Below are 26,898 nucleotides of genomic sequence, written 5' to 3' on the forward strand. Positions count from 1 at the left end.
GCAATTATACTCCAGTAAAGATGTTAAAAAAAAGTTAAATATCATTGTTAAAGTTTCTTTAATACTTTTAAGAAAATCAGAGGCTTTGATAATGTTTAACTTATTCCAAGTAGCCAACCCTTCCTCATTTAACGTTTAAGGAAAATGAGCTCCAGAGAGGTTGATTGACTTCCCCAATAACACAAGATTAAGTTCTCTTAATTAAAAAAAACTATCTTTTCCCCATTGTTCTGTTTCCCGCCCCTTTACCCTGGGCAATGATGAAAAGTTAGAATAGTTCAGTTGGTCCATCTTTTTTCCAGCTCCAAGAGGTATTCCTTGATTCTATTATACTTTTTGATGATGAGTCCTATAGATATATAACTTGAAATAGAATCACATAATATTGTTTATAATTACCCCAGGCCAAATCTCAGTTAATACAACTAGCATAAACAAGTTTGAGTGATTTAGTTAAGTGTATCGGAAAAGGAGGTTTGGGAGTGGTCAAATGTGGCCCCATGCTCTGCCCTTACCCTCCATGTTTTCTTAGCATGTAAACTGCCCCCTTTCTCTTCTTCCCTGCTCCCTTTCCTCCAACAGATAGTAAAATAAGCAGGAGTGTTTTGATGCAGGTGCTTGCTCTGGAGAGCCATGTAGAAACAGCATTGTATAGTATAGATAGCATGATGGGTTATCTAAAAGTAAAAGCCATTAGCCAAGCATTATTTGTGAGATTGTGGCTTAAACTTTGAAGTTCTGGCTGTATAATGAAAAGCAAAATGATTTTGTGCATTAATTGCAGATCTCAGGGACCATTATTGTGTGATTTAATCTAAAATATGTAGACAGTTTCTTGTTTGAAACTGTAACTTCTAGAACCATAGTTTCTATATTTAGCTCTAGTCAGAATTTCATCAGGAGGCCCTATTCTCCTATAATGTGGAAAACTCTAGTTTTCCTTCCTTTCTTTTTCACAAGTGTTTTCCTTTAATATTCTACATGCATATAGAAAAACATTTAATGAGGAAATCTTGGTTGTTTTAAAAATTACAAAATTATCATATTAATGTTGTGAAATTTTATTAGTTTCCATTCAGTAAATTAAAAAGGATCTCTTTAGGAAAATTTTAAAACATCAAATTAATAAAATATATTATTTCAAAGTTATAAAATGAATACATGTTCTTTGAAAAAAGTCAAACAGCAGGTAGGGTAAAAAGTGAAGGTGCCCCCTCATCCTCGTTAAAAGAAAACAAACTATGGGCTCCCCTGGTGGCGCAGTGGTTAAGAATCGGCCTGCCAATGCAGGGGACATGGGTTTGAGCCCTGGTCCAGGAAGATCCCACATGCTGTGGAGCAGCTAAGCCCGTGCGCCACAACTACTGAGCCTGCGCTCTAGAGCCCGGGAGCCACAACTACTGAAGCCCACGTGCCTAGAGCCCGTGCTCCACTACAAGAGAAGCCACCTCAATGAGAAGCCCATGCACCACAACGAAGACAACAGCAACTAGAGAAAAGTCCACGCGCAGCAAAGAAGACCCAATGCAGCCAAAAATAAATTTAAAAAAAAAGAAAAGAAAACAAACTATTTATCAAAGTGTGAAGTAAGCAACGGTTTCTTCACTCCACAGATAGTGGCTTGTGGTTTGCCTTTGTTTTGCTGAAGTCTTGATCGGATTCTTTTTATAGATAGGAGAATCATGGCAGAATAAAGGAAAAAGAGCTTTAAAAATTATTCTGGAACATGTTTGCTTTATGTTGCCAGATAAGCAGACTGTTTCTTGCTTTCTGAAAAGTATTGTTACATTACAATGTGGTATAAAATGCCTGTGGACTAAAAATAGATAAGGAGCATATCAGAGAGAATAAGTGGCCTATCCCCACTCCCCATTTCCTCCCAATATTTTATTATGAAAGATTTCAAACATTCAGGAAAGTTGAAAGAATTTTACAGTGAATACCCCATATACCCACCACATGTATTCTACCATTAACATCTTTCTCTACTTCTTTTCATGTATCTATCGTCTATCTTTACATCAGTCCGTCTTTTTTTTTACACATTTCAAGTAAATTGCAGACATTGATACACTTCTTAAATATTTCAGCATGCACATTATTAACTAGATTTTAATATTTGTTTTGAGGTTTTTTTCTTTAGATGTAACATTTACACACAGTGAAAAATATAAATATTAAAGGTACATTTCCTGAGTTTTGACAAACGTGCACACCTGGGAAACCCCATGTGACTTATTATTTTTTATTGTATTAAAATATATATAACATAAAATTTACCATTTTAGCCATTTTTAAGTGTACAGTGCAGTGGCATTAAGTACATTCACATTGTTGTGCTATCGTCACCGCTGTTCATCTCCAGAACTTTTTCATCATCCATACTGAAACTTCATACCCATTAAACAAGTCCCCATTCTCCCCCAACACCCAGTTCCTGGTAACCACTATTCTACTTTCTGTCTCTATGAATTTGTTCTAGGTACTTCACATCAGTGAAGTGAAGTGAAATACAATATTTGCTCTTTTGCATCTGGCTTATTTCACTTAGCATAATGTTTTAAAGATTCATTCACGTTGCAGGATGTATCAGAATTTCGTTCCTTTTTAAGGGTGAATAATATGAAGTGACTTATTTTTAAGTTGCTTTTGTGTTTCTTAATTGACTTTTCTTTCTTTAAATAAATCATTGTATAACAAAGGTAACTCTGGGTATTGAGGGTTGGCTGAATATTATAATAATGTTCTACTTGCTATAGGTACCAGATACCCTTTCTATTTTTCAACTATAACTTTAAATTTGGGATTGGAGGGCAGGATGGTGAACACTGGATTGAAGGCAGGAGTTGAGTCTTCAACGTGGCCCACTGGGTTGCTGAATGTCTTTGAACAGATCACTTCTTCAGATTTTCTAAGGGTCCTTCTGGCTCTAAATTTCATGAATATATGATTTGCCTTTTTGAATATACTGGTAGATAAAAATATAGATATTTAATAAAGTCCATAGAATTTATATTTTAAACAAAATGGCACTTAGTTGGAAATCTACGCTGCAAGAGTCTCAAATCTGCAGGGGCAGGTGTAGATAACTGGCAAGCCCTGGTCTCTCTGAAGAAGGCAGCTTCTGCTAGGCTCCAGGAAGCTGGTGCTGCTTGGAACCAGAAACCTGTTGCCCAAGTTCATAATTTATCAAGAGAAACCAGAAAACTGGATAGTTTTGTGAAATCTTAGGATTTCCTAATGTTGGCAACAAACCTAACTAAAAACATAATGCTTTACATGCTAAAGAAAACATACGTGTGGGCCAAATTCAGTCTGCCAGCCAACCATTTATGACCTTTGCTAGTTAAGGAAAAGGTCTTTGACCTCTTCTCATAAATACAGAAGGTTTTACTACTGAGCATGAAATATGCTTTAAAGCTACATATTCTGTATTTCAGGGTAATTGTATTTTTGATGTCTAATTCCCGAGACTTGTTTTGGAAAAACCAAGATGCTGGGCATTGTTCTTCCCTCCTATAATCAGCCTAGCTACTTTTAATTTTTATTTTTAAAATTAATGTTATGAGCAGAAGAAATAATGCTAATTCTTTATTATAAATATAAAAATTTCAAATGTTTCTGAATTACATAATGTAGAAAGTGAAAGTCTACTCTAACTCATTTCCTAGATCACTATTGTATTTGTGTTATACATTCTCATTGATCTTTAGTTTTGTTCAGAGCTTAAAACCACATATTGCTCATTGCTTTTTAGGAGTGTGTGCATAGTCATGATGATACCTGATATATTGTTACTTCTTTGTTTTTTACTACCCTAAAATTTGTGTACTGATAATCATACTTTTGAGTTTTACTATATTTTTTAGTAATGCATAAGGTGTGTTATGACATGTGGCCTGATAAACAGTTTCGATTGTTCCTCCCAGGATTCATTAGGCACTCAAGCTCCTAATTTCACCAAGGATTCTTCAGCGTGGGCACAGTGACGGCATAGTCTTCAGTGCCCTGAATACTACCACCACAAAGCCTTTCTTTCCCTCAAAAAAGGGCAAAGGCATAGTGTACATCGTTGCTTTGGATATAATGTAATCTGTGTAATTTGAACATACTTCAAAATGTTTTAAGTAATAGAAAATGTAACTTTGAATGTAAAATATGTCTTAGATGAATGAGGGCATAAAATGAAAAGTAAAATGTAGTCACTTTCTTAATACTGTGTTGGAAAACAGGTATCTCTAAAAAGTCATGTATTCTAAATTGGGTTTATTCAAGAAGATTTATGAGTTCCTACCCTGAATCAAGCCTGTGCTCTGACAGGCCTACCTTCTAACGGGGAATTGGACTTTAAACAATGAGTTACATAATTACTTTAACAAGAATTCTGTGAGGGGCGCTAAAAAAGTACAGTACTGCTGTAAGGTGTGAAGGGGATGTGAAGTCATCTGGGGACTTTAAGATGATTCTCTTGAGGAAATGATATTTGAGATGAGCTATGTAAAGACTGGGGTCAGGGCTTCCCTGGTGGCGCAGTAGTTGAGAATCTGCCTGCCAATGCAGGGGACACGGGTTCGAGCCCTGGTCTGGGAAGATCCCACATGCCACAGAGAAACTGGGCCCGTGAGCCGCAACTACTGAGCCTGTGCTCCGCAACAAGAGAGGCCCGTGCACCGCAATGAAGAGTGGCCCCCGCTTGCCGCAACTAGAGAAAGCTGTCGCACAGAAACGAAGACCCAACACAGCCAAAAATAAATAAATAAATATTTAAAAAAAAAAAAGACTGGGTGGAAATTTAATGGACAGAAGTTTGGAGATGGTGGGATCATTCCAAGGAAAATGAATTGCTGAATGATGGACCTGAGTGGAAGGAGCATGGATTGTTTTAGGAGCTTAAAATGAGTGGCCTGGAGTGCAGAGAGCAGGGAAGAGATACGGAGAAGTCAGATCCTGTGGGCCTAGAAGCTACATTAAGAATTAGGTCTGTTCCTTTGGATAGCGTGACTGTAAATGTATTGTCCGAATCAGCCCATTTGAGAGTAGAATGTGGCACTACTGGTGTGTGTGTGTATAATTTCTTGGATATATACTGTTATATGTATTTCTTGGATATATACTGTCACTTGGATACTAGTCACTATCAGTAGCAGCAACATGGTATGAAATATTTGCAGCAAGATTTGTTGTGGAAGATGACTAAACTAGCATATGCCTACTCCATAAGATCACTGAAGGCAATTTCAGTGTAGTTTTGGCCACTGGCTAATTTCACAACCTTGAGTATTATAGGATGAAATAAGTTAGTTTTCTTCCTTTTGGTTTTGAATTTTCCTTTAAAAATTTTATTATTGACATTTCAAACATATATAAAACAAAGAGTAGTATAATAAATGCAATATACTCATCGCCCACTTTTTTTGAGGTTAGTTTGTGCTTTTATTTGCCAGTATAATTTAACCACAGTGGCCTGCAAACTTTTTTGATCTAAAAAGTACATTTTACATCACAATCCAACAAACACACACACATATATAATATGTATACATATATAAAAGTGTAACAAAAGTTTTGCCAAAAATGTCTACCCTGAGTGTTAATTCTTTTTTAAGACTTTTTTTTTAACCAAGAATGAACTGCACTGACACATCATAATCACCAAGGTCCCCAGTTAATCTTAGGGTTCACTTTAATGAAGTAAATATACCCACTTTTAATAATTATTAAGATAATTGTTAAATTTGTTTCACTTACACCTCCATCCATTCCTCCATCCTCTGGAGTATTTTGAAGCAAATTCCAGGTGACATATTTCATCTGTAGATATCTCAGTGTGTATTTCTAGAAGATAAGAAAAATTACCAAAAACAAAACAAAACCTCCTCAAAAGCATTGATGTCTTAATATCATCAAGCATTTGTGTTGTAACAGTATTTCCATTTCCTGATTTTCTTATAAACTAAAAAAAAAATTTTTTTTACTTTGCTTAAACAGAATCCAAATAAGATCTGTATCTTTGTAATTAATTGCTACATCTCTTAGGTCTTTAATGAGGTTCTCCTCCATATCTTCTTTAAAAGTTCTTTTTTTTTTTTTTTTTTGCATATACAGAATGTTCACTCTGTAGTTTCCCACAGTCTGCATTTTTGCTGATTGTGTTTCTGTGGTAATGTTTAATTTGAGATGTTCCTTTGTCCTTTGTATTTTTCTGTAAATTGTTGATTACATCTAAAGTGGTTCTCGGTGGGGCAGGTGCTATTGGCATCTAGTGGGCAGAGGCCAGTGATGCTGCTAATCATGATAGAATGCACAGGAGGCCCCCACAGCAAAGAGTTATCCAGCTTCAAATGGTACGATTGGGGGCCAAGCTTTAGAAACTCTGATCTAGAGACTTGATCAGATTCAGGTTCAATTATTTTCAGTCTAGTCTCTTTCTTCTTGCCATGTTAGAGGCTATTGATTATTGCCCAGGTCCATTAATGAGTTAAGGGTTTACAAAATGGTAACATTCTATTATTCGTTCTTTCTTTCTTATCTGGAATACCACTATAAAGAGACACTTCCCTTCATCAGTTATTTGGTTACCCTGAGCTACAATTCATACTGTAAAGGCAGGTTACCAGCCAATAATATTTTATATTTTATTCCAGGTTGATCTCCTATCAAGAGTTTTTGGCATTTGAATCTGTTTTATGTGCTCCAGATTCCATGTTCATAGTGGCTTTCCAATTGTTTGACAAGAGTGGAAATGGAGAGGTGACATTTGGTAAGAAAAAAAAAAGATTATATGTTTAAGTGAAGTTAGTGAGGCTGGTTCAGTTTTTAATTGCTAAATTTAGTAACTGCATATAGATTGCTGCTTATTTTAAGAGCTAGTCAAAAAATGAAGTATTAATTTCCTAAAAGGATTTACATAGATAAAATTAAAATGGCTTTATTTTCTTTTAAGCATTAGACTATTGCAAAAAATTAAGGAATTTAGGAATGTTGTTACATCAACTCATTGACTCTCTGACACTTTCACATTCCTAAAGTAGGTGGTGTAAAATTATCTTGTTCTGGGCCAGCCTGGGCAACATTTTTTATGAAACAGACTGAACAACGTGGAGTAATCATCTCATACCTTCAGGAATTTTTGGGTAGAGAGTTCAGAGCTTCTCTGGAGCATCTTTGGAAAATTGCTGCTATGTCATTTTAACACCTAAGAATGGAACTGAAGGAGGGACTTAAGGCAAGAATAGTTAGCATTCTCTGAACCCCCATTTTAGATTTTTGGTTTTAGGCAAAAAGGCTAGAATATTAAAGTTGCCATTTGAATTGGATGTAGAAATCAATTTAAATCCTTTGGTAGGCACATAATCTAGCACATTGTGGATGTCTCAAAGCATACAAGCTAGGATTTCTATCTATAGCCATGTATTAGTTTTTTGAAGAGGCTTACTTGCAGAAATTAGTATGTGTTTAGTAAGAGTATCAGCTAATTTTTTCCTGCAAGAGGCTTTTCAATAAAAATAATGTAGTGTTATCAAGGACCTAGAGCACTCCTCCCTTTTTTTTTTTAATATTTGGATTTTTTTTATTGTGGTAAAACAACACCTAACATAAACCTTAGCATCTTAACCATTTGTAAGCGTACAGTTCAGTAGTGTTAAGTATATTCACACTGTAATGAAACAGGTCTCCAGAACTTTTTCATCTTGTAAACCTCAACTTGGACCCCTTTAGTGGTGTGAATTGGAATCAATATGTGGTAGGGAAACTCTTGAAAATCAGGCTTCCCCTGAGCCACAGCGCTAAATATTTATTCACTGTAGTGTTGGTTATAAAACAAATATCCTCTAGTTAAACCCAGAGGAAGATGTATCGCTGCTATGGTGAGAATGGTGAGAAAATACAGGTATTTGAAAGGACCAGTGCGCCTTTGCTGTCATCTTAGTGGGCACATGTTCTAGCTTGGCATTGATTGTTTCCTTCTTTCTGCCCACTGACCCAGTTGTCTTCTGTTATCAGAAGATTTTCCCAAATAAATACCTATGCAGAGCTCTTTAGGTGTCTGTGTTTATCTTGGCATTCTCTCTGCTTTGGAGCAAGCTCTGGCCATTCTGCCTCCTAAAGAATGTTGATTTTCCTCAGAAACACCCAGATTTTATCGTTTAAAGCATAAAGCCTTTATCATCTCATCATTCAGCATTAACCCTGTACTGCTGAGAATGCTGCATTTTCTATAAGTATCACACATGTTCATATACCTTATTTCCAAATGTGATGCACAGATGCTTGGGAAATAACTTGATATAAATATCTGCCTTAGGGACAGTATACCCGTGCTTCCGTCATGTGTCCATTTCTTAAGGATTAGATTTCCCAAAACCAAATTCTATTTTTTTTGGTCCCCTTTACCTTGGTATCATGATTCTTTGTGTCTACTCCATTTGATTGCTTTTTCCAATTTCTATTTTAAAAATAAGTCACTCAAGTCAGTTTATTCAACAGACTAACAATAGAGACTCATGCCATTGTTGATTAGCAGATTAAAATGTGTAGGAAGTAGCTGAATGGTTTATACACACATTATTTCATGCAAATGAAAGCTTGTAGTTATTAGACTCCAACTTTAGCGTTTTATAGATCTTTTGTTTTTCCCTCAGACTATGATTTATGAGTTAAAATTTCAAGAAAATATAATTAGGATTAAAAGCAGAACAAATCAATTTTAGTTTTTATAGCACCTGTTCTGAACTGAAGAGCATATAAGCCCTCCAGAATCCTTCATTCTGCTGCTCCATAATCTAGAGTTAGGAAGATTCTTATGGAATGAGAAAAAAATTGAGCTCACTTTCGACATTGTTCCTGTGGTCCCTGGCTAACTGGATGGTTCTCTTGAGGGTGCTCACCTATTTGCTGGGGACCTTGACCATTTCCCCTCCCTGCCCTACATCCCGAATTCTGAGGATTCATTTTTAGACAAACTTTCTTAACTAAAATGAAAAAAATCATAATGAAGGAGAAAAATTTTAATTTTATATTCTTAAGAAAAGAAGAAAAGCATTGAAACTGTTACAGATGCCATTTAACAAAATTTCTAAGGCCCACTCATTTCAGGCTGTATTCGAGACTACAGAATTTCAACATAAGGAAATAATTAACTTGGAGTTTGTTTTAATAGGATTTTGGATCTATGATAAAGGTCAGTTTTCATGTTTGTACTCACTTAATAAAATGAATTGTGCTTATGTATTTATAGACGTATGTTTAGGTAAAAGGAAAATTTAGATCCATTCTAACTCTAAAGCCTTTTCACCAGATGGCCTTATGTTTTCTAGTTTGGAGCTTATTTAAAGTATAGATTTTTCTTGTGCACATCAGGAGAGAAAGGCGGGAGAGATTATTGGATGCAAGGTGTAATGGAGTGGGGAAAGACTATTACGCCGTCAGTATATCTCATGGACTATGACGATGATGTTATCTGTGTACTTGTGTATATTCTCATCTATGCTTTTTTTTTAGATATGCTTTTTATACACATCAAATTGTGTACTTAAATTGTGTGTATCTTTGCAAACATTTATATATATCAGTATTGAACAACATTTACTTGAATGCTGGACAAGTTTTTTTTTTTTTAATTAGAGATACCTCTGCTCTGGGCGAGAGGACTTACATTGAGACCTTGGTCATCCATTTTAGAATGTACAAGCTCAAGAGAGGGTTTTGGAGTTTTTAAAAGAGTGAATAAAATCATCAGTTGTTTCTTCTTTGGTGTTCTTTTAGTAAAACTTCTAATGCATGCTGTGGATGATTACTTAATGGCTTGTATATCTGTTTCTGCCTGGTGGCATGAGCCTTATAGGGGACATTGCATGACTGGTGTGTGCTAGATATTGTGTAAACTTGCCTTGGTCTCACTGTTGTCCACTAGTGTACTGGATATTCTGCTCAATAGAATTAGATTGACGTACCCTAGATAACCAGCTATTCTACATTGTGTTGTCAATAGTTGCCATGCATTTGTCCCAAGTTAAAAAAAAAAACCAAAAACCCTATTGCTTTAACAAGGATGTAATCATTCTAAAAAAAAACCCCAACAACACTCTTACCTATTAACTAATAAATGTTATATATTCTAAATTTTCTATTAAAAATCTCATCAACATTGTGTTCCAAAGTGTTTGCCTGGGAATGGGAACTCTCTGAAGAAAACTTTTCCAGGGGCACATCTTTACCCCGACTGTAGAACCCTCAAAAAGTAGGGATTCCTTTCAATTTTGTACCGTGTTTGACCATCATTATGTATAACAAATAAAAATGTGTTCCATTTGTGCCTCTAAAACAGACTCTTTTTCCCTAAAGGGAATAATAATCTGATTGGGCTGTTTTAGGCATGACCACTGCTATTGTTAAAAAGAGTTAGGAGATGGAAGTCTAGATATGAAAAATGTCATATCCTCTCTCAGTGGAAACAAAGCTATAGACATGGTATAATATGAAATTCTAATGGTAATAAATGCCTAGTTTAACTTGGTAAGAATGAGAGCTTCACTTGGGTGTTCAAATTAAATCAGGAAGACTTTTTGAGACTCCTTTCAGGTATCGCAGAGAAGGTCACATTAATATTCAAGGCTATAGAGTAGCTTAGAATTTGAGGTAAAAAGAGAACATGGTTTTACTTGTTTTTATGCCATTTGGTGATAGATTGTTGAAGCATCTAGCTTCTATAGTAATAGATGCTCTTTAAATGTAAACTCATTTTTCCTGAGAAGTGGACCTTTACATATATTTGGCAGCAGGACTACTCTGTTGACTGATGGTACAGTAGTCCCTTTTGGAGGTAGGTAAAGGGTTAATAGAAATACTTTTCCCTCAGTAAAACAGAGGAGTCACCCCGGAAACTAATGAGCCACCTGGAAATAGAACCTAGAAGTCTGGCCTGACATGCTGGGTTGGCTGGGACTTCTACAAGCTCCTGTTGTTGATCTTTTTGTTGTTGTTTTCCTTTTTTTTCTTTTTTAGTTTCTTAGTCGTTCCTCTTCTTTCCCCCCAAGTTTTCCCTCACTGAGAAACTCTTTACTTCTGCAAGTCTTGCCATTGTTTTTGTTCAGTTATACACAAGGATATTCATTGTTCCTGGTGGGAGTCCTTCTAAAAGCCCCTCTGACTTCACTTTAAGAACTGTGCAGGTGAAACTCAGCTATTGAGGACTTTTTTTTCCCCTGACAATAAAAATGTTTGATCTCAAGCCTATAAGTTGGAAGGAGTGGCTCCTGCTGGGCTGGAATCCTTGGAATCAGTATGTCTTTGGGCTGATGGTAGGTGGGCTGTGTCACAGGGCTGATGGCTTGTATACCTACAGGAGGAGTTCTCTGGCCACACCGTTGGTACAGCAGCTCCTTCCAGGCTCATTCATGGAACAGGCATGGCGGCAGTCTTGGAGAAGAGTGCCAGCCCCGGTCAGAGGTAATTTTGTACTGCAGAAAGGTGAAAAAGACCAGTAGGAAGCTCCCATAAGGACCAGGGGAGGGATGAGGGTGGATGAGATGGGGAGACACAGTGTGGGCTGCTGGGGAAATTAAAACTTCTGTTAAGACATATTTACATAATATATATGCTTCGATGTATTTCATCTAGTGCAATCATCATAAGTGACTGATACAGCTAAACTGACTAATGTTATATGTCTGTGAACATTTTTACTTAATCACAGTTGTCACCATTACCTGCCCTCCTGACAACTCATTGTGCTCCTCTCCTTTAAGCAAATAGAACATAATGACAGGCTACTTTTGTATCTGGCCCCAGTTCCCTTTTCAGAGGAATTATAAACCATCTCTTTCATGAGCCCATGCTCTGCAGGAAGTGAAAAAGTGGTCTTTTGTTTTCTATATGTCAGAAAACAAATGGATTCCTATTTCCCCTTAGCAGTGCCAACCTAGTATAAAACACTTGATCATGATCTTGTTGCCAATAAGATGTGACTATCATATCCCTTTCATCCAAGCCAGAACTGTGGCCACTGAAATAGTACTCCTTGGAGAGCTAAAGACCCTTGTTTGCCACTGGAAAGACGGGATTCTCTCTGGGGGGAAACTTGCTATGTAGTTTCAGTTAGATATATTGGGTATATTTGAGATTATTGGTGCTCCCTTTCATGTCGCACAGAACCTGATAAAACTGGGTAAGATAAGAAGATCATCAGCTCTTTGGGCTATTGCCTCACACAAGTATAAGCTCTCCAGTTCTGGAGCTTTTGTATAACTTTTTTTTTTTTTAAATAAGCATATCCTGGTAAAAGTAAAGTGGTAATTATGAATTTGACTTCAAAACAATAGTTGTACTAATTATTTCTGTAAGCTTCCTGATTTAGCCTTAGGCAGTTGGTAGTGGAAATAATAACAGAAGGGAAGTGGAATATGGAGAGGTGCCAAAGTAGGTTTGAAATTTTGTAGCCTGTGACATGGCTAAAATAATTAAAAGTGTCTGGGGGTAGTTAATAAACAACAGCACATAATAATGGTCATAATAAAACCATATACAAAGCTGTCAACTGACCACTTTGGGTGAAGGGAGAAATGTTTAAACAAATGTTCATGGAAAATGACACTTCTATATTTGGGGAAATTATTATGAGTAATTTAAGCCATCATTTTAATTGTTTCAAAGGTATTGTAAGATTTTATTTAAAGGTTGCTAAGTAGTTTACAAAATAGGATTTTAGTTAAAAGTTTTTATTTTAGAGCTATTTTTCTGAATGTAAATTATACATTGTAATTTTGGTTTATAAATATCCTTTTTGTGATAATAGAAGACAATTTTCATGGTTCATTAAATTTTCATAAGTTTGAAAGCTTTTGAATCTTTGGCTTTATTTGATATAGTTTCGCACTTTAGATTCTGATATTTTCCAGTCATACAAAGGGAATTCAGTTTTATTCCACTGTTATATAAAACTTATTTAGGTAGCAATACATATATTTCCTATCAAATAGTTGAGTTTTGGGAGTTGTGACCTTTAAAATAAAGGTTATAAAATAACTCATTCCCTTTAATAATTTATCTTAATGTTACTTAAATATATGTAGTAATTTAAGTTATCCTAATATGCTTTCCATTAATTTCTTCATATTCCCTTAGTTTAACACTTAAAATAAGAAATCAAATTAATTAATTTGGAAAGAGAAGCAACTAATTAATTGAATTAGGAGGATCCTAAAAAAATCTTTGCTAAACGGCCATAATACTTTTAACTCTAAATAGTTTTTTGCCATCCTTATTATTTTAATTATTTTGTAAACTTTAACATATCTTACAACTTGTTGAAGTTTCATATAGATTCAAGGGTAATCCTTTGTGTTGGTTAGGATCCCATGACTTGCTGTATTGCATTAATTCTTTGCTTTCAGAAACAAAAACTCATATATTTAATTTGTGTTTATGGAAGATGAAAATAATTGACATGATTTGAAAACTCTGAAATACTGTTGCTATTTAGGCCAGAAATAAATGCTACATTCCATTTGAAAGAAAAGATGAGAATCCCATCTCCCCAGTGACATCCAATGCCGCCTTCCAACTGACTAATCACTGTGACCTATTCAGGGCTGTCATGTTGAGTCCAGACTGGTAGGATTTCCAGTTCAGGATTCTTACACTCCCTACTGCTCCCCCAGCATAGCAATGCTTTTATCAAAAAAAAAAAAAAAAGTATATTAAAACTAAAGGGAATCCATTAAACCATTTACAATATGAGATTTATATCTTACTCAAAGAATTTGCAGAAATTAGATAAAATAGCATAGTTGGAGATTATAAAACATTAAGCTTGTATTTACTAATTCTTTAGTATAATTGATAGCTATAGATAGTAAAATCCTTTCACTAATATAATTGGCTTAAATTTGAAAATAATTTTGTTAAGACAGCAGTAAAACGGGCTTCCTGCTTTCTTAACTTTGTTAACGATTTTTTTTTTTTTGGCATGAGCTTCTAAATTAGTCTATCCAGTCTATGCTTGTTAAAGTACCAGTCATTTGTGAATTGACTTTCATAGTAAGTGTAGAATGGTGTAAGAAAGTGAATGACTTTGTTAGTGCATGAAGACAAGCTGTCAGAGCGTTTTGGTTGTATATTACACAGTGTGACTGGTTCCTATCTAAAAGTTAGTATACTGTGTTTAGTCCTTCTTTACTTAAAAGTGAATCACTAATTTCACTTATCTTAAAATATTTTAATAGCTGAGACTAATAATCATGGTTTTTATGGGGATCTTGTAGCTTTGTGTCAAGACCATATTTTTGACAATATCAGAAGCTTTTAATAAGGTGCTTGCTGCTGAGCTAATGATATGCTTTTGATAGTATTTCTTATACCTATCTTCAATAGACATATTCAGGCTAGTGTGAATGTAATAATCAAGCCTCAATCAAGCCATACTTAGTATGACAAATATTGCATTATACTGTAATTTAGGTATTCATGCTTCTGATAAAGGACTTAATTCGACTCCTTGAGGAACCGGGAAAACACTATTGATTTTATACTGGAATGCAAAGTAGCAGCCATTTATAATGCAAGATATAAATCACTTTCTAATTAAAATTAAATCAAGAGAAATTAAGAATCTCATGGCCTTATATGTAATGGTACACAATCTTAACTGTAAAATTATATTTTGTATCAATTGTGCTCCTGTGCATGGGTTTCTGAGCACAAAAAATTTTGCAGCTAATGTTAGTAGAAACAGATAATATTGACTTTTAAAATTTCTCTTAATTTCTTTCTGTAGGAACATTGCAGTGGACTAAACTACTTATTCCAGATATAATTTATTTATTTTTGTTTTCCCTTTCAAGAAAATGTCAAAGAAATTTTTGGGCAGACTACTATTCATCACCATATCCCTTTTAACTGGGACTGTGAATTTATCCGGCTGCATTTTGGGCATAATCGGAAGAAGCATCTTAACTACACAGAATTCACACAGTTTCTTCAGGTGAGCTTAGTTTTTCATAACCAGCGTAAATATATACCACTCCTCCTCCATCTCCTTCCCTTTTAGCTTTATTAGGTTTATTACAAAAAATAGCAATCCTCTGTGGCATTTCACCCCCATTTTTCATTTCTCACTCCCACAGGCAACTTATTTAAATTCTCGTAATTGTTTCTTTCAGTGTTTACTTTCATAGCTTTAAATAATAAACATGTGCTGGCACTTCTACTTTTTAATTTTTCACTTTTAGGTATTTTTTATTTAATTTGAACTATGGAAGATTAGGAGCTAGCTTTTTCACCTTTCCCTCTCTATCACAGACTTGGACATTTTCTGTCCCCTCCCTCCATATAATTATGTCATGATTCTGCTTAGGTCGGTAATCATATTTGAATCACCACAATTTTGTAAACACTGTGCATGACTAAAATGATTTTCTTAGCGATTCTAATTTTTATTATTTCATTTTCTGTATATTAATGCCAATTCATTCTCAGACTTGGCCTCAGTTACTAAAATCTCATTTTAATATGTTTAAAACAGAGTAGGTGTTTGGTCAATTTCATCCTCTTGGAGCAATCCAGGAGCTTGCTTTCTTTTTAAAAAAATTTGAGGTAAAGTTCAATTAACATAAAATTAACCATGTGAAAGTGCACAATTTAGTACATTCACAGTGTTGTGCAACCACCAGCTCTAATTCTGAAACCTTTTCATTACCCCAGACGAAAACCCTGTACCAGTTAAACAGTCACACCCCATTCTTTTTTTTTTTTTTGCCGTACGTGGGCCTCTCACTGTTGTGGCCTCCACGGAGCACAGGCTCCAGACGCGCAGGCTCAGCGGACATGGCTCACGGGCCCAGCCACTCCGCGGCATGTGGGATCTTCCTGGACCAGGGCACGAACCCACGTCCCCTGCATCGGCAGGCAGACGCTCAACCACTGTGCCACCAGGGCAGCCCTAACACCCCATTCTTGCCTTTCCTTAGCTCCAATTTACTTTCTGTCTATGGATTTACCTATTCTGGATATTTCATATCAGTGGAATTATACAATATGAATTTTTGTGTCTGGCTTTTTCTTAGCATAGTGTTTTCAAGGATTATCTGTGTGTAGCATATATTAGTCCTTCATTCCTTTTTATGGCTGAATAATATTCCATTGTATGGATATATCATATTTTGTCTGTCCATTCATTAGTTGATGGACACTTGGGTTGTTCTTGCCTTTTGGCTGTTATGAATAGTGCTGCTATGAACACTGGTATACATGTATGCTTTTGAATACCTGTTTTCAAATCTTTTGAGTATATCCCTAAGGTGTGAGATTCCTGGGCCATAACTTTTTAACTTTTTGAGGAACTGCCAGACTGTTTTCCACAGCCCCTACACCATTTTCCTGGAACTGTCTGATACTGGACTTTGTACTTACTACATAGCTGTCAGCTTGTGATCTCCCTTCACCTTCATCCTGGGGACTCCATCTGCTTTTCTGTTATGTTGAACCTCCCATTTGCTGGATTTCATCTCTTCCTTTATTATGGTTTGCTTCCTCTTTTTTTAAAAAATATTTATTTGATCTATTTATTTATTTGGCTGTGTCGGGTCTTCGTTGCGGCATATGGGATTTTTCATTGCGGCGCTTGTTGTGGTGTGCAGGCTTCTCTTTAGTTGTGGAATGTGGGTTTTCTTGCTCTAGTTGTGGCGCGCGGGGTCCAGAGTGCATGGGCTCTGTAGTCTGCGGCACACGGGCTCTCTGGCTGAGGCGCGCGTGCTCAGTAGTCGCGGTGCGCGGGCTTAGTTGCCCCGTGGCATGTGGGATCTTAGTTCCCCGACCAGGGATTGAACCCACATCACCTGCATTGGAAGGCGGATTCTTTGCCACTGGACCACGAGGGAAGTCCCTGCTCCCTCTTTTTGGTAGAATACTTAATTCAGGGGCTTCCTAAGGAAAGTAAAATAATTTTTTTGTGAGACTTGATATATGAAAACCTCTGCTCTATCATTACCTTTAGTTTAGCTGGGTATAGAATTTTAGTATTTTATTTTCCTCCTAATTTGAAAATATCTCTCTTTTGTTTTCTAGCTTCCAGTGTTGCCACTGAGCAGTCCAGTACCATTCTAATCTTTATTCTGTTTTGAAACTTTTTTTTTCCCCATTCTGGAGAGTTTTAAGATTTTTTTCTTTTCAGCATTTTGAAATTTCATGATGATATTCCTTGATGTGAGTTTATTTTTATTCATTGTGCTGAGCATTCAGGGGCTCTTTTAATTTGAAAGCTTATGTACTTCAATTATTGAAAATAGTCTTTCTACTTTTCTTCTATTTTTTTTCCTGTCTAGAACTAGTAAATATAATAAATATATGATCCTTTAGTTTTCTTTTCTCTCCTGTTTTCCTTCTGAACCTTCTATTGTTTCTTTTGTTGTATCTCTAATTTTCAAGAGTTCTTTTTGGTTTTCTAAATATTTCTTTTAAAAATAGCATACTGTTCTTCTTTCATGGATGTAGTATTTTCTCTCACTTCTCCAAACATATTAGAGGCAGGGTTTTTTGTTTTTTTGTTTTTTTTTTAAATTTTCTTCTCCCTGCAAAGTGTCTGTTTCTGTCAAGTTACTTTCCTTCTCTTTGTTTGGGTCTCTCTTTTTCATGTTAGTAGCTCTTCTCCTATGTCTGATGGTTCTTGGTCCTCTGCTCATATTAAAATTAAGATTGAGGCTTATTGGGAGCTTTGGGTTCATGGCAGGATTTATTAACTGGACCTTACTGTAAAGTTCTCTGGCTGGGCTCTTTTTCCAGGGACTCTCTAATGCCTGTATGTTCAGGTCTTTTACTTTGGATTGGGGAATCAGAATAATGATTTAGCCATCCATCTGGAGTATTAGATCTGGCTTTTTTTTGCGGTACGCGGGCCTCTCACTGTTGTGGCCTCTCCCGTTGCAGAGCACAGGCTCTGGACGCGCAAGCTCAGCGGCTATGGCTCATGGGCCCAGCCGCTCCGCGGCATGTGGGATCTTCCCGGACCGGGGCACGAACCTGTGTCCCCTGCATCGGCAGGTGGACTCTCAACCACTGCGCCACCAGAGAAGCCCTAGATCTGGCTTTTGATATTCTGGTTGCTGAGTAAGACAAAAGGGTTAGCGGTCTGCAACATTCAGTATGGAGATGGACTTTCATTTAATTACCTGTTTTCATCTGTGCCTGGTCTCCCTTAGTCCGGAGATCCTCTGTTAGACTCACCTAGTTGTCTTCCAGGGTTGGGAAAGGGCTAGTGGCCTGGCTGTGGTGGAGTATAGCAGGTAACTAATTGCTGTATAAACAGGCTTCCATGTAAGCCTCCTGTTCTCAGCTCCACCTTCACCATTACTTCTGGGGGTACTAGTATAGCCAATTCACAAGTCTTTGGCAAATTCTGTCATGTACATTGGATTGCTTTTTTGCTTTCCTCACTTCTGGTTTTCTTGGGCCTGCTAAGCCAGTTGTCATTTGCTCTTTTGCCCTCTAATCTTTTTTTTGTAAATTTATTTATTTATGGCCGATTTGGGTCTTTGTTGCTGCACTTGGGCTTTCTCTACTTGTGGTGAGCAGGGGCTACTCTTCGTTGTGGTGTGTTGGCTTCTTGCGGCGGTTTCTCTTGTTGCAGAGAATGGGCTCTAGGTGTGCGGGCTTCAGTAGTTGTGGCACACGGGCCCAGTAGCTGTGGCTTGCGGGCTGTAGAGCGCAGGCTCAGTAGTTGTGGCACACGGGCTTAGTTGCTCCGCGGCATGTGGGATCTTCCAGACCAGGGCTCGAACCCATGTCCCCTGCATTGGCAGGTGGATTCTTAACCACTATGCCACCGGGGAAGTCCCTCTAATCTTAAAAATGTAGTTGCTGTCTTCTTTTCTGTTCTCTTTGTCCTTGAGTTTCTGTATTGTTTTGTTTTTCATTCTTTAGTGTGATTTTTAGTGAAGAGTAGAGACTTGAAAGACAGGAGAGTTAAATGTACTAGTTCAGTCTCATCCAAAGCCACAGTATTTCTGAACCCCTGCTATTTTCATCTCATAGTTAGATGAGATGCATTTCTAAAAACACAAGATCTTTAGCTTTAACATAACTTCCTGTATTTACCCTTTCCCTCAGTTCCCCTTTCCCACCCTTTCAATCTAGAAGCAGATTTATTTTATTTTATCTTTTATTTATTAGAGTATTTTTATCTCTTTAGAATATCTTTATTTTATCTTTTATAGGTCCAGAGTATTGTTTTTTTCATTAGCGTGATCACAGTATCTATTCTACCCTGATGTTTTGATTATACTACATAAATGGAGAGCTTTATATGCAGAACGTTTTTCCTTTGGTTGCTTCTTTTTGAAGTCCTTAATTTTAATTTTTTATTTTGAAAGACTTCAAATATATTTAAAAATAGAATAGTATAATGAACCCCCATGTACCCATCAACTAGCTTCAACAATTATTAAATGTTGGCCAGTCTTTTTTTTATCTATACTCTCCACTCTGTTCCCTACTGGAGCATTTGGAAGCCAATCCCATACACTCTATAGTTTCATATGTGATACTTCAAATATATATCTTTAAAAGATACAGGGGAGTCCTTCAGCTGTTGACCTAATAGAAAATAGAAAATCTGTTCTTCCAGCATAACTCTTGCATTACTCTTGCAGTGAGGATTCTGCTTTTCTTCAGAATTAATGTCATTAATAAGGCTTAATCATGCCCATGGTTGCCACTGGATATTTCTGAGAGTCTAAGACATGCATGGAAAAGACAAAGACATAACAAAGGCATAAATAGGGAGGAAAAAAAAGAGTGAGGAAGGGAAAGCCTATGTAAGATAGAGTGGAGCTGTGTGTGCTTCTGATGCTGCTTAGGAATAGCCTTTTCTTGGAGAGCACTTTCAACCATATTTTAAGGTTGAAATAAAGATAAAAAATTCCTGCTTCATTTGAAGGGTGATGTGGTTGGAGCTGAGGTGATAGAAAGTTGGAGTATGTTAGGGAGAATGACTAAAGTAGAAGAGGAGAAAATTTACAAATTGGAGATTGAACAACATGCTCCTAAGTAATCAATGGTTCATAGAAGGAATCAAAAAGAAAATCAAAAAATATCTTGAGACAAATGAAAATGGAAACACAGCATGCCAAAACTTAAAGGATGTAGCAAAAGCAGTTCTAAGAAGGAAGGTTATAGTGATAAACACCTACATTAAGAAAAAAGAAAAATCTCAAACAATCTACCTTTATACCTCAAGGAACTTGAAAGAGAATAAACTAATAAGCCCAAAGTCAGTAGAAGGAAATAACAAAGATCAAAGGAGAAATAAATGAAATAGGGACTAGAAAGACAGTAGAAAAGATCAATGAAACCAAGAATGGGTTTTTTGAAAAAGTAAACAAAACTGACAAACATTTAGCTAGATTAAGAAAAAAAGAAGTCTCAAATACAATCAGAAATGAAAGAGAAGACCTTACAACTGATAAAGATCGTAAGAAACTACTATAAACAGTTATACACCAACAAATGAGAAAACCTAGAAGAAATGGATAAATTCCTAGACACATACAACCTACCAAGACTGAATCATGAAGAAATGGAAACTCTGAACAGACGAGTTACTAGCAAGGAGATTGAATCGGTAAACAAAAACCTCTCAATGAAGAAAAGTCCAGGACCAGATGGCTCCACTGATGAATATTACCAAACATTTTAAGAAGAATTAATATCAGTCCTTCTCAAACTCTTCCAAAAAATAGGAGGGTATACTTCTTCCAAATTCATTGTACAAGACCAGTATTACCCTGATACCAAAGCCAGACAAGGGCACTACAATAAAATTACAAGTCAGTATCCCTGATGAAGATAGATGCAGATGTTCTCAACCAAATATTAGCAAACTGAATTCAGTAGTATACTAAAAGGATCATATACAATAATCAAGTGGGACTTAATTCTTGAGATGCAAGGATGGTTCAACATATGCTAATACACCACATTAATACACTACAATGAAGGATAAAAATCATGATCATCTCAATAGATATAGATGCAGAAAAAGCATTTGACAAAATTCAAGATCCTTTCATGATAAAAACTCTTAAATTAGGTGTAGATGGAATATACCTCAGCATAATAAAGGCTGTAGATGACAAGTCCACAGCTAACATCATACTCAGTAGTGAAAAGCTGAAAGCCTTTTCTCTAAGATCAGGAACAAGTCAAGGATGTCCACTGTTGCCACTGTTATTCAAAAAGTAATGGAAGCCCTTAGAGCAATTAGACAAGAAAAAGAAATAAAAGGCTTCCAAGTTGGAAAGAGAAAAATTAAAATTAAGTTAATTAAATTAATTAAAATTGTCCTTGCTTGTAGGGGACATAATATATGTAGAAAACCCTAAAGACTTTACGCTTACACAAAATACTATTAGACCTAATAAATGACTTCAGGAAAATTGTCGGATATAAAATCAGTATACAAAAATGAGTTGTGGGCTTCCCTGGTGGCGCAGTGGTTGAGAGTCCACCTGCCGGTGCAGGGGACACAGGTTCATGCCCCAGTCCGGGAAGATCCCACATGCCGCGGAGCAGCTGGGCCCCTGAGCCATGGCTGTTGAGCCTGCGCCTCTGGAGCCTGTGCTCTGCAACGGGAGAGGCCACAACAGTGAGAGGCCCGCGTACCGCAAAAAAAAAAAAAAGTCGCATTTCAGTACACTAACAAGAAACTATTGGAAAGAGAAATTAAGAAAACAATCTCATTTACAATAACATTAAAAAGAAGAAAACAGGAATAAATTTAAGGAAGTAAAAGATCTGTAAACTGAAAACTATAAGACATTGATGAAAGAAATTGAAGAAGACATAAATAGAAAGATATTTTGTGTTCATGGATTGGAAGAGTTAATATTGTTGAAATGTCCATACTACCCAAAGTGATCTATAGATTCATTGCAATCCCTATCAAACTTCCAGAGGCGTTTTTCACAGAAATAGAAAAAACAATCCTCACATTTGTATGGAACCACAAAAGACCCCAAACAGCCAAAGTAATGTTGAGAAAGAACAAAGCTGGAGGCATCACACTTCCTGAATTCAAACTATATTGCAAAGGTATAGTATTCAAAATAGTATGACACTGTCATAAAACAGACGTAGCTCAGTGGAACAGAATAGAGAGCCCAGAAATAAACCCATGCATATATAGTCAATTAATTTTTGACAGAAGAGCCAAGAATACACAGTGGAGAAAGGGTAGTCTCTTTAATAAATGGTGTTGGGAAAACTGGACAGCCACAGGCAAAAGAATGAAACTGGACTCCTGTCTTAAACCATACACAAAAATCAACTCAAAATGGATTAAAAACTTGAACGTAAGACCTGAAACTTTAAACTCCTAGAAGAAAACAGAGAGAGTAAGCTCCTTGACTTCAATCTTGGCAATGATTTTTTGAATTTGACATCAAATTAAAAAATAAACAAAATAAACAAAAGCAAAAATAAACAGGTAGGACTACATCAAACTGAAAAGCTGCACAGCAAAGGAAACAATCAACAAAAAGAAAAGGCAAGCTATGGAATGGGAGAAAATATTTGCAAACTACATATCTGATAAGGGGTCAATATCCAAAATATACAAGGAACTCATTCCACTCAGTAGCAAAACAAAACAAATTAAAACGCAATTAAAAAATGGGCAAGGGACCACAATAGACATTTTTCCAAAGAAGACCTATAGATGGCCAACAGGTACATGAAAAGTTGCTTAGCATTGCTGATCATCTGGGAAATGCAAATCAAAACCACAATGAAATATTGCCTTGTACTTGTTAGGATGTCTGTTATTAGAAAGACCAAAGACAACAAATGCTGTCAAGGATGTGGAGGAAAGGGAACCTGTGTACACCGTTAATGGGAAAGTAAACTGGTACAGCTATTATGGAAAACAGTATGGAAGTTCCTCAGGAAGTTAAAATAGAGCTACTGTGATCCAGCAGTCCTACTTCTGAGTATATATCCAAAGGAAATAAAATCATCATCTCAAAGAGATTATCTGTACTCCTGTGTTTACTTTTTTTTTTGTACTTCTGTGTTTATTGCAGCATTATCACAGTAGCCAAGGTGTAGAAACAACCTAAGTGTCCATTGACAAAAGAATAGGTAAAGAAAATGTGGTGTGTGTATATATGTGTGTGTGTGTGTGTGTGTGTGTATATATACGTATGTTATTCCACATTCATACAATGGAATATTTTTCAACTTAAAAAGGAAATTCTGTCGTTTGCAGCAACATGGATGAACTTGGAGGGCATTATGCTAAGTGAAATAAGCCAGACATAGAAAGACAAACACTCCATGGTATCACTTACATGTAGAATTAAAAAAAAGAAGTTGTACATGTAGAAACAGAGTAGAATAGTGTCTAGGGGGTGGGAGAAATAGGAAGAGGCTGGAAAAAGGGCACAAACTTTGTTATAAGATAAATAAGATCTGAAGATCTAATCTATAACATGCTGATGATAATACTGTATTGTATAATTGAAATTTGCTAAGAGAGTAGAACTTAAGTGCTCTCATCAAAAAAAAAAAAGATAAATATGTGAGGTGATGGATGTGTTAATTAACTCAATGGTGGGAGTCCTTGCACAATATATACATATATCAAATCATCACATTGTACACTTTAAATGTATTATAATTTTATTTGTCAATTATACCTTAATAAGTTGAAATTTTTAAAAAGCAGAAGGGGTTGGAAAAAAAACTTTGTCAAATCATGCTGGTTGTTTATTTTGTACTCTATCTTTCATACATTTTTACCAGTTGACTTTTAGTTTCTCTACTTCTATTGGTCTTTTCAAGACCAATAGAATATTTGAATATTTATAAATATTTCAAATTCAAATATTTACATGTGTGATGATGGATGTTAAAATGTTTAGACGTTTTCCACAATGTTGTTATTAAATTTTTTAAAAGTTAAGATTATTGAAAGATTTAGTAGGTTTGATATACTTGTCTGTAGCCTATCAACCTGCTAAGAAAAAATATTTTAAAAACTTGTTTTATTGTTAAATATCATACAAATACAGAAAACCATATAAAACAAATGTATAACTTAATGAATTATGAGACAAACGCCTGCTAAGGCAATTTTAATGTCTTTGAATTACTATTGAGATATAGAAAAATATAATTAATTAGTAAAAGGGTGAAACTTCTATCAAAAGCTGTTTTAAATGTCAGAAAAGGGTAAATCAACATTGATTTGTAGGCTTTTATAAATGAATGGCAATGCAAATTGCCATTACAATATTTACAATATTAAATTACAATATTTCACTTTGTGAATAATATTTATATATTTAGATAGGAGTATTATTTCCAGAGTTGCAAATAGTGTGAAAATGACATCTAATAGCACTATCATTATGTTGTGATAACAGATTTATTTGGATTATGTCATATGTCCTCAGGGCAGAAATGCTCTAAATTTTGACTTTTATATAGTCCTTAGGGTATTACTAGCACCTTTTTTTTTTGATATCACCTATTACAAAAGTCAGCTGCCCAGTAGTTTAAAAGTTCAGAGATCTTCTGTATTATTCTACAGTTTATGAGTATCACTCAAAGCCACACAGAGTGATAGCTGAACACTATTTATGCAGTTTGTTATTCATAACTTTCACGTTAGAATTTCAAGCTTCAGTTGGTTGAATCTGCGGTTGAATTTCCTCGGATGTGGAGAGCCAGCTGTAATTCAGAAAGTACTCTTGGATGATAAGAATGCCTTCAAGCAGGAGAGTTACTAGTTATTTTAAAGGTAGAACTTAAAGCACTGAAAAGATACTCTGAAAAGTTTTCAGTGATGAAAACTTCTCAAGTAAACAAAGGTGGTTTTTCCTCCCTTTTCTTTATTGACATTCTGTGATTCACTTTTCCTAAGGAGTAACATGTAGTATATTTTCAGGAAAACGTGCTTTTTAAAAAAAAATGAAGAGTTTTGTTGTACATTCAGAGCTGTATATTGTTCATTTTTGTAGTAAATGCATGTAGGGGAAGGATGTCTATCCTTCTTTTCTAAAACATACACTCAGGATGTGCTTTAGTTAACCTAAGGCCCCATTTCTAACTTTCCCTCCAGGAACTACAATTGGAACATGCAAGACAAGCCTTTGCACTGAAAGACAAAAGCAAAAGTGGCATGATTTCTGGTCTGGATTTCAGTGACATCATGGTTACCATTCGGTCTCACATGCTTACTCCCTTTGTGGAGGAGAACTTAGTTTCAGTAAGTAAAAAGCAACCACTTCAACTTTCTGTTTCCTTAAACCTTTGAAACCATTGTCCTGGATTGCATCCCTGGGCCTATCACACTCTCAACTATTCTAACTTTATGCTTGGTTGGTAATAGGTAAACAGGTGTGTGTAAGGGAGGTGGTGGTGGGGGTGATAGTGAATAGTCTTTCCCCAGATCATAGCTGCTTTTTTCAGCACCACCATCTTGCTCTCATGTATTTCCAAATTGTTTATTTCCATTTACAGAGTCCCCCTAAAGAAAACAGGGGAGTTTGTAGACAAGGGTGTGCAATTACTTTTTCCAGTGGGCAGTACTTCTCTCAGACACTACTGCCTTCACCTTTGGCCTCTTTCCATCCCACCAGGCTCCCAAAGCCTTGCTATAAGGATGGCTCCTTCATTTGTTGCCAGCAGGGTGCTGTTTGCTAGAGGGATCATCACTGGCCTCTACACTGTTTTAATAACCATGGCTGTGGCAGAAGGTATGGAGGAAATATGTGGGCGTCAGCTTCTGTGGCTCACTCCTCTCTCTGCCCCTTCACCTGTGCATTCAGTCTGCATGCACCAGACAGTTTTTTGTTCTCTAAACTGCTAATCTCTGTAAAGCAATCATCTGGACCAATAGCAAACTGATGTCATCCACTTCCTCACAAAGAATGGTGAAACTGTCCTCACTTATCAGTTTTCTTGTTCATGTGTTGTACTTATGTATAAGTTTTTGATTGCTGCTTGTTTTAAATGGAGGGAAGCCAATGAGTGCTTTTGTTGTTTCAGCTGAAGATCATTATCCCTGATTCAGACCGGGGGTAGAAAGATCAACTTCTGTTCTTTTTCTTCAGTGAATTTGAACATGGAGCATGTCACTTTCTCCTACACATTTCACCTCCTTGACACTCATCACCCACTCCCCTACCCTCACCTCATACCCCAGCCAAAAAATGAAAGGAGGGAAAGAAAGAAAGGGAGAGAAGGAGGGAAGAAGGAAAGAAAATCCTAGAGAGAAGGACTCAGTGCCTTGGGGTGAGGGGACCCATTTAATCTTTTCCAGTTGGGTTAGATAGACCTGTTATAGCCTCAGTTTACCAAATGCCATCTCAATTTCTGGAGGAATGTGTTAAATAATTTGAGTCTGGCGTTTGGGTCGCTGGTATCCAAATTCAGGCTAATACAAATATCATATATATTTAGGTTAATGCATGTGTGTGAGGGATGGTGGGGGTGGGAACATATGCCCAGCATTACCTATACTGTCCTTAATGTAGACCTTTATGATTAAGGTTGTCACACTGGTATTTCTATGAGTATTTCTTTTGAGTTTTTAATAGAGAATGTTTTTAATCATCTGGGTTCCTCTGCCTCTTGGCTTAGAAATTAGGCTTTTGCAAGCTATGAAAAATATTCACTTTTGAGTTTATGTCCAAGTGTTGGACAGAGGGAGAAATTGCTTCCTCACCCTGTAGAGGTAATGAAGGCCATATTGTCCCCCATCCTTCCCCAGGCATGAGAGAGCCTCTTTAGCGCTATTCTACTAAAGACATGATTTATATCCCTAGACTTTCTCTACATCTTTTGGAGCTTTTGGTAGTTGTACCTTTTGTGATAGAGATTCAGAACCTAGCGTGGACTGTTTTA

At 36.3% G+C, this 26,898-nt stretch overlaps 1 protein-coding gene across 2 annotated transcripts in view; it reads left to right on the forward strand.

Moving 5' to 3' along the window:
• Positions 1-26,898, forward strand: part of SLC25A12 (solute carrier family 25 member 12) — a 90,894-nt gene that overhangs the window by 22,418 nt on the left and 41,578 nt on the right. The window contains exons 1-4 of one of the 2 annotated variants that reach the window (XM_029224944.1): positions 6,752-6,760; positions 11,345-11,448; positions 14,841-14,980; positions 25,112-25,258. In XM_029224944.1, coding sequence (XP_029080777.1) covers positions 11,397-11,448; positions 14,841-14,980; positions 25,112-25,258 — 339 coding nt within the window. In that variant the 5' untranslated portion in view covers positions 6,752-6,760; positions 11,345-11,396. Of the gene's footprint in view, positions 1-6,644; positions 6,761-11,344; positions 11,449-14,840; positions 14,981-25,111; positions 25,259-26,898 lie in introns of those variants that run through there. The other variant, XM_029224943.1, reaches the window with a different exon arrangement.

This window comes from Monodon monoceros, unplaced genomic scaffold, assembly GCF_005190385.1.
Source record: "Monodon monoceros isolate NGI ecotype Baffin Bay Population unplaced genomic scaffold, NGI_Narwhal_1 Super_Scaffold_16, whole genome shotgun sequence".
Classification (NCBI taxonomy): domain Eukaryota; kingdom Metazoa; phylum Chordata; class Mammalia; order Artiodactyla; family Monodontidae; genus Monodon; species Monodon monoceros.